At 38.8% G+C, this 8,544-nt stretch overlaps 2 protein-coding genes across 6 annotated transcripts in view; both read right to left on the bottom strand.

Annotated features, from left to right (window-relative positions):
• Positions 1 to 807, bottom strand: part of TBC1D23 (TBC1 domain family member 23) — a 42,310-nt gene extending 41,503 nt beyond the window's left edge. Inside the window, 1 exon segment of the mRNA XM_019474724.1 lies at positions 640 to 807. Coding sequence (XP_019330269.1) covers positions 640 to 807 — 168 coding nt within the window.
• Positions 808 to 1,788: 981 nt separating this feature from the next.
• FILIP1L (filamin A interacting protein 1 like) overlaps positions 1,789 to 8,544 on the bottom strand; it is a 221,238-nt gene continuing 214,482 nt past the window's right edge. For 3 of the 5 annotated variants that reach the window (XM_009289703.2, XM_009289704.2, XM_009289707.2), the window contains 2 exons: positions 5,491 to 5,675; positions 1,789 to 4,205 (listed from right to left, as the gene is read on the bottom strand). In XM_009289703.2, coding sequence (XP_009287978.1) covers positions 4,115 to 4,205; positions 5,491 to 5,675 — 276 coding nt within the window. In that variant the 3' untranslated portion in view covers positions 1,789 to 4,114. Of the gene's footprint in view, positions 4,206 to 5,490; positions 5,676 to 7,355; positions 7,444 to 8,544 lie in introns of those variants that run through there. The other 2 variants (XM_009289705.2, XM_009289706.2) reach the window with 2 other exon arrangements.

Raw genomic sequence — 8,544 nt, 5'->3', positions numbered from 1 at the left:
GCAGCAGCAGCAGCAGCGGGAGCATGGGGGACACGCTGGAGGAGCCGTGGTGGGAGACTCCGTCCGGGGCAGGCAGCAGTCCAGGTACTCGTCTCCTGGAGCTCGCTCCTCACGCTGGGCTTGAAACAGTCTTCCTGAGGGCCAGCCCCCTCCTCCCCGGCCCTCCTTCTTCCTTTTCGTTTTTTTTTTTTCCACTTCCCCCCTCCTTCCAGCCCCCCGCCTTTCCCTTCGCTTTTAATTGACTTCTCCTGGTTTTCCTCTCTCGCTCGTTTTTTCTTCCTGTGCCTGCTTTTCCCTGCTTGCTACCGATGGCGGTTTTGCTTGTAAGCAAAATCTCCGCAGCCAGGTGAGGTTTAATCTCTGACCCTTCAGACCCGGGATAGTTAGAAGATGAAGTGGCGAACGAAAATATCGGTACTTAAGTAACAACAGGAACCCACTCAACAAAAATACGTTTAGGCGAATTTTAAGAAGCGGGGCGGGGGAGAGGAAGAAAACCGCTTGCTTTCAGTTCAGAGCTTAGCTGTCCCCTGCATTCATTTAGCTTCTAAACTGTGTTTTCTTACAAACCGAGTTTCTTTGATGAAAGGATGTTGCATAGTGTGTGTGGATTGCCGTTACCGACGTGAAGTTACTTACCGTTCTGAAAGGCCTTGGAAACAGTAAATCCATACTAGAGCCTTTGAGGGGGAAAAATATCTGTGGTACTTGAAAAGCATCACCCGTGTGCTCACTGAGGTGTCTCACATCATCCTTGCCATGTGTTATTGTAAAAGGGTAGGAGTTAAACAGCTTTTCTCTAGTCATTGCTCTTTGGAGTATGGTACTATGGCTGATTTGTCTCTTTTCCTGATGATTATACTCTCTGGCTCCTATGCCTGGCTTTTTTCAACGTGTCTTAAAGCACTTTACAGCCAGTGGTTGCATCTGTAATGTTGAGATTTAATGTGGAAATTTAGGTAGATCTAGGCAACTAAAATGACTTTAAGGCTTTATAGTGCCCTATTTTACTGATGATTTTTTTTGTAATATAATATTGGTACGAATTGGGAGTTATTGGGAGTTATCTGCACCTCTGGGAAGACTCCAAATCTTCCAGTATCTTGACAGTGGTTGCTTATTTCCTGTGAAAAGGTACTTGGAGAATAGTTTGAGAGGGAGCAATATAAAAATTTTATGTATGTAATAAAGAGGGGTCACAAGCCCTAATAAGGCTCCTGAGCATTCCATTTTTATTTTTAGTCTCATGTAGGTTCCTTAAGCAGTTCCAGTTCCCATGGTAAATGCGCTTCATTAGGAATTTTTCATTCAGGAGTCCTGAATATCCTAAAAGCCTGTCTGCACGTTCTGCCAACCAGAGGTTTCATATGGGGTGGGTGGTAAGCTGATTTTTATAAAGTTGGCAGCTTTCCTTTAGAAACTGGATACAGAGCAGGACTTGCATGATAAACTTTTGACATGATGGATAAACCATCTGACTTTGAGATGAGACTGTGAATCACAACTCTTCCAGTTATGTAAAACTCCTTGGGATTTTTGCAATTGCATTGTTGAGCTACTAAAATAATTCAGGTGGGAAGGAACCTCTGAAGGTGTCTAATCCAGCCCTGTGCTAAAAGCACTATATGCACTTTACTCCAAGAACATTCTTTGAATGTGTTACAAGTAATGATTATGAGTGAGTGTTGTGCAAGCCATGTACTCTACTGTCCATATCCCACCTTTGGAAACTTGTTGGCAGGTTCTTTGTGGAGCCTGTTGTTGTATTAAGTTGACACAAGCTGTCAGTAAAGTAAGAAGAGCATCTGTTACTTTTATTTTCATGTACAACAGATGTAAAATCAAAGGTTAATTTGTACCGCATCTTATGGATACTGTAAAATGCTTTAAAATCAGTTGGCATGAAATAGGAAATCAGGGTTTACAATGTAAGCAGCAATACAAGAAAATAATTGCCCATTAGTGAGCACTTTTGACAGACTTGATCAAGTTTATTTCTGTGGAGCATCAAGTTTTGTTAAAAAAAAATTTTTACTATCCAACTTCATTTGCTGAACTATTTTAAAAAAGCATCTCTGCCATAACTGTAGGTGCAAAGCAGAAGAATTCAAAACGTACTTTTTAAATACTGATCTTTTGCCAAGTCTTCTAAGACTAGCACTAGAATAAGTCCTGACCAATGGAATATTCTTCCTAATAACTCAGCCCTCAAAAGTGTCTTAGATTTTAGCAACTTGTAGTTAGAAGAGGCTACTTTTAAGATGAAGTGTATGAAAGATGTTCAGACTCACTTAAAGGGTATGAAAACACAAAATATATATCCTTGTATATGTGTATATATAAGTAATTCTTAATTTGCTTTTGGCCACATCATTGGAAATCATTATTTTAGAATCCATATTAAAGATTACAGGTAGTTACTCTCACTTTGAGACATGAATGTTTACCCTGCTGCAGGTGGTTTATAGATGTAAAAAAACCCCCACAAAACAAAACCCAACAAAAAAACCCCTGAAGGGATTAGCTTTCTATTTACCTTGTCACACGACACAAACTAAAGAATCTTGCCCAATAACTTCTTCATCGAACCTTTAACTTTGAGAGATTTGTGGAGAGAGTGGTTAGGGATTATTGTCTACTTATCAGTGTTGATTAGTGTTACTTATGTCCCAAGTCATTTAACTGCAGGGCTTCCTTCCCTCCCTTTTTCCAGTTCATGTCACAACTATGTCCAGTCTTGAATATGATTTGTGTATTGCATCTGAACTAAGGGAGAGGATAAGGAATACTGAGGAGTTTGTTTAGTACTGGTGAAAGACACCAACTTTTTCCTCTTCTCTCCATGAACAGTAAGAGCACTTCTCACAGCACTATGAATGTCCGTATCTTGCCTGTAGCCAGCATGCCATACCTCCCGAGCAGTTTGAGGGAGAGGGATGGACTTCTGTTTTTCAGAAATTCTTCCAGTTTCCTCCTTTTATGTTACCACTCCTTGTCTTTCATTCTCCATGCTTTTTTTGTCTCCCTTAATCCCGTAAGAGTGTAGTATCCCTGTTTGTCCATTTGTTTAGATCCTTAAGTAAGAGCCTATGTGGGCCATGTCCCTCATAGGTAGCAATGAATTGTGTCATCCCAAGACAGGAGCAAAAGACAGGGAAACTCTTCTGTGTCAGCAGTACAAATAGGTGAGAAGTATAATATAGTACCATAGAGGATGATTTGACAGTACTTGTGGGGTCCTTTGTGGGCTCTAAACCAAAGGATGCTATTGCGGGAATTAATTTCTTTTGCTAGAGGTTTTCTTTTCTTTCTGTAGACTGGCAATAAAGGGTGCCAAATAGCATCAATTTGTAAATACGTGATTTGCAACTACCGAGAAGCAGACTGTTCATTGTAGCACGTTCAGTGGGAGTTTTGTTGCTTGATTGGAGCTGAGATCTGTTGGCAGACCTGTGTATGGAGAGGTTTGTATCTTTTTTTTTTTTTTTTTGGCTCATCCGTGAGTTGCTGTCCCTTCTGATGAAGCTTGTTCTTATACTGAAGATCTCTCTGATGCGCATGCCAAGTTGACAGCTGCTTTTTGAAATTTGTGTTTCTTTGCATTTACATACACTCATTCTGCAAGTTGCAGAACATATAATGGTGTGCTGCTGTGAACTTTATTTGGATCTGAGCATACATGACATGGAGCTTGGAACTTTATAGTTACCTGCAGATTTAGTGAATAAAATTTGAAACCTTTTCTTCTTAATATGGAAGAGTCATTCTTTAATTTTTGCATTTTGACACAAGTGTGTCTTGTCAGACACAAGCTGAAATAATTTTTCAGTAGACTGATCTTTTTAAACTTTTCCTTTTTTTAAGTACTCCTAGAGAATTTCTTGTGGAGCTGTTGAGGGAGGCATAGGTTTCTGTTGTGGGTTTGCAAAAATAGTCATGCAGCAGTGCTAATGTGTTGTACTGTCTCAGTGGTTAAGTTAAACTTTTAGCTGTGAAATAAAAGGGAAAAAAATCGGGTAACTGAATGCATCAAAATCTCTCCTTGCTTCAGCAAAAGGATCGCAATTCTGGCTATGGCACTGTGATCACCGCCAACTTTTGCTTTATTTAGGAATTAGGATTTGGCAGTTCTTAAAGAAAGACCTATGTGAAAGGAGTTTTCCCACAAATTATCAGTTGAGCCATTTAGATTGTTGGAATGCACTCTGTTAGGGGAAGAAGAATGAGGGAGACATTAATACCGGGGAAATAAATTAATTTTTATATTCTAAAACAGTAACTCATGTTAGTTGGTACTACAGGATTCCTGTGTGGGGGTTCCTTCCAGTAATGGTATCTTGTTAGTTTTAACTTTCTAAAGTGGAACAGTGAGAAATTTTCTTGTCAGAGCAACAGTCGCTATTTTTCAGAAAATTGAAAACAACAAACCTGGAGTCTCTTCTAATGTTTTTTTTTTTTTGTGTGTGCGTTGGCTAAAAGGAAACTTTGAGTGAATTTCAAGTCTTTTAAAGAAGTTGTGCTTTAAGAAAAGCAAAAAGGCAAATTCTCTCATGGATGGACTAGAACTACTTGTGCAAAGAGTTAGTCTGGTTAAAAAAAACTTCACTAAGTTATGAATGCAGTTACTTATTTTACTTGAATGTGAGCAGTTGAAAGGAAGGGCAAAATTGTGGAGGAATGCAAGAACAAAATTGCATTTCTGTGTAAGTCACAACTTGCTGTTAAGCTTGACACAAATTTTGATCAGTTCCAAAATACTGTTTAAGTGAACTGAAATCTAAATACTATAGTCCAAATAAAATGGTGAAAGTTTATACAGCTAATACAAACAATATCCATCTCAATTCTTGCATCTATTTTCCTAAGATAACATCAGCAGGAATGCGAGTGGGGATAATCACACTAGTTAACTCATTGAGAGGAGAATTGTTCATCTTCAAACCATGCTTTTAGTGATGCTTGGCACAACAAGGAGCTCTGCATTTCTTTAAGTTTTATACATTATAAAAGAGCAGATTTCTCCATACCTCTCTTCATTCTGTCTTTACTACTGAACATAAGATATTCATACTGAAACACTTCTTGACTAGACCAACTTTGAAAACAAAACGGTACCTCCTTCAACCCCTCTTCATTTGATTGACCATAGGTTTTTATAAATCTACTGAGACAACATTAGTATTGTCATTTGTGGAACAGGTCAAAATTGAATTTATAGTAGAAACTTATTTGTGTCTCATGTGCTTCTCTACTGTGAGGGCCAAATTCTGGAATTACACCAGAAAAACGGGAGCAGAGCTTGGTCCCTGCAGACGTGCAGTTACCTTTGCCCCTAAGAATTTGGCTGTCTCTTGATGTCCTGTGATTGGTGACCATTGATATGCTGACAGTGTGGATGGTTTCAGACTTTTCCCCAATGGAGACAACTGCTGTTGAGATTCAGATTGCTTAAATCCATTTTAATCTCATAGATCATAGAAAATTTTTTACCTTCTCCCTCCGCTTTGAAGGCAGGTTTTAGACACAGTCCTTATAATACGTAGCTTTCCAGAACTGCTGTCTTGGAGTGGTTTGTTGAGATGGGCGGCAGGAATTCTGACAGGTACTTTGGTTGTGCTCGTAGGCTTTGGTTTGGGAATCCGACTTGGAATTGAACGACGGAACGCATCAGTAATCTTGAAATAAACCGAGAAAATAAGTCATGCATTAGGGAGGAGAGACAGATTGTATATTTAGCTCGTCAGTGTCTTTTCCACTTCATAAAACTAAACGCATTGCTCTTAGAACTGTTTGTCTGAACTTCCTTTCTCTCCTTGGTAATGAGAGTGTAGCTTTGTATTTAACTTACCAACTTGATTGGTGAATATCAAAGAATCTGAATGGATTGAAATCCAGAGTATAAATAAGAGGGTTTTCTGTCAGCAGCCCTAGGGGCTGAGCGAGCGATGCAGTGCAAAGGCTGTGAACTGTGTGACTTCTCTGGGTGAATAATCAGACAACTTCCACATGCAGAAGCAAGTGGATTCAGTCCTGAGTAGCAGGCAGTACCTAGCTCATACTTTACTGTAAGAGATCATTCTTTGAAAGTGACCACATGAATGTATTTGTAAGAGACAACTCTTCCTCCAGAATCCATCATAGTCATATTTAATTGCAAAGAAGTAACCAGGCAAAAATAAAAAGTTAAAATGAGCACTGAAAAGGGGTGAAGACCTGTAAAGGCAAGGAGATTGTTTGAAAGGTACCATATCTGAAACCAGGGTTAAACATGCACTACCCATCAGAAAGGCTTTTTACATCGCAAGCCTTTTTTATATACTTTTTATAGTTGAGCAACAGAGTAAAAGTAGTTCACTGCGGTTTTTTAAAAAAACATAAGATGGAAATGGTATTCAAGTGAAGACAATAGAAAACAGCATGGAAACTGGTGAATTAAGTATGAATGAGCTAGATCAAAACAAGTTTTGAGAAACAACTTCCTAGTGGCCATAAAAGCCTGCTGGAATAAGTTTTTTTTAAAATAAATACATCAGAATTCAAAAGCTTGCCATTTGGCTGTACATAATTGTACATGACATGAGTTCTCAAAAGGATAAAGCTGATCCAACATCAGACCATTGCACGTGCTCAGTATGGAGGAATCTGGGGAAAGTTTGCACATCACAGCCGTGCTTAATGGATCATGAGTAAGGAAAAAAAAAGCAACCTGGCCTAATTGAAGTTTGAGAACAAAGAATAGAAAGAATAGTGACGATCTCCCAGAACAACGTAGTATTTTTCCGAGAGTTCTGAAGGAGTTGATTTTTAAAATTGCTGAATCCTTATTAGTGATGTGCAATCTGCCACTGAAATTGCTGGTGATGCTAGAGGGATGTGATGCCACTTTTAGAGTAAAGCTTCACAGAAGATTCGTAAGTATAACCGCTGAACTGATCAAACTGTAGAAATGACAATAAGAAATAGCATGTTCACCCACATGGTTATTAATTTTATGATGGGAAAACATCCACACTTCTTGTCGAGGATAATATTCAAATATGTGTTAGTCAGATATTGTTATATAGGTATATGGTATCAGATTGTCTAGTAATGAACTAGGCAGTGTCTGTGAATGTTCCCAGGCATTGGAACTGTTAAATTGTCAATAGTGTTGAACTGTTTGAATGGTCCATGACCTGGATCTAACTCTGGAACAATTCTGAGGCATAGCTTGGGAGTTAGCCCAGAGGAGAGTTCATTTTGAGTAGGTAGCTTGTATCTGGCTAGGCTGTCTTGGAGGCTCAGGAAGTTTCTTGTAGTTTGGGTTGACCCATGTCTTAGTGTCTGAGGGACAGACGTAGGTGCCTTTAACTTACTATTATAGATGTGACCATGTTATATTACGATTTTTCAAAAAAACATGATAGTGGTCTCTAACAAAAGGATCCTGGGAGAGCAAAGTTCCTGTGGAAAAAGAAGGAAAATTCTCATGGTTAAAAAGTGGCAAGTGGATAGGAAGCAGAGCACGTAGCCAGTTTTCATAGTATAGTGGAGGTACCATCTGAGCCTCACAGACACCTGTGATATTCAACATATTCTTAAACTGCATGGGAAGAGAGTTAGTACTGAAATGGTGACATTTGCGTATGGTATATATAGAAGAAAGAGCTGACAGTAATTCATGATATTGAGTAATAAGGTAATAAAAATGCGTGTCAGTTCAGTGTTAACAAATGAAAAATAATATACGTAGGGAAAACTAGTTAGCATACAGTAGTAAATATGACATCTGTTGTCATTCAGAACACAGATCCTGGAGTCACTGTAAATGCTTCTCATTGCTCAGCAACTGGCAGTTGTCAAACAGGTAACAGGCAGGTTAGGAATTACTAGGAAAAGAATAGAAGAAAACAAAACCCATCATTTTTTAGTGTGTAAATCCAAACCATGCCTACGTCGTGAATGTTTTGCAGAGTTTTGTCCAAACAGCTCAGAAAAGGGTATGGCAAAATGCAGAAAAAGGTGGCAAAGGACGATCAGTTATGGAATGGCTTCTGCATGAAGATTAATAACATACCCTAAACCTTTTCAAGTTTGGAAAACAGATTGTGGAGAGAAAAAAACAACAGAAGAAATCTAGCATTACGGTGAATAGGGGAATTCTCTCTAATAACATGCTTGAGAGGGCATCCATTGGAGGTGAGTTAAAGATAAGTAAAAAGTATTTTCCCTTGTCAATGAGCTACGAAACTCATTGGGACAAGCAGTCCTTGAGGTGATGATAAATTGGTTTGGAGAGAGTTTAGACTGATTCATGGCATCCATCAAGGACTACGAAACACAAAGACGTGATGTAGATTTCAGTTGTGGGTAGCCATAAGTTGTAGACTGCTAGAGGCTGCGTTTATTACTCTGTTTGCCTGGTGCTTAATGGTTTTTTCATAAGCATTTACTGCTGGTCACTACCAAAGATGAGATACTTAGTCCCTGGGACTGAATGTGTATAACTCGTTTCATGTTTTTATTTTCAAAATCAGAAAGTTTCAATTTGTAGCTTTTTTTTTT

This window comes from Aptenodytes forsteri, unplaced genomic scaffold (assembly GCF_000699145.1).
Source record: "Aptenodytes forsteri isolate BGI_AS27 unplaced genomic scaffold, ASM69914v1 Scaffold61, whole genome shotgun sequence".
NCBI classification, from domain to species: domain Eukaryota; kingdom Metazoa; phylum Chordata; class Aves; order Sphenisciformes; family Spheniscidae; genus Aptenodytes; species Aptenodytes forsteri.
This window is presented reverse-complemented; position numbering and strand designations above follow the sequence as displayed.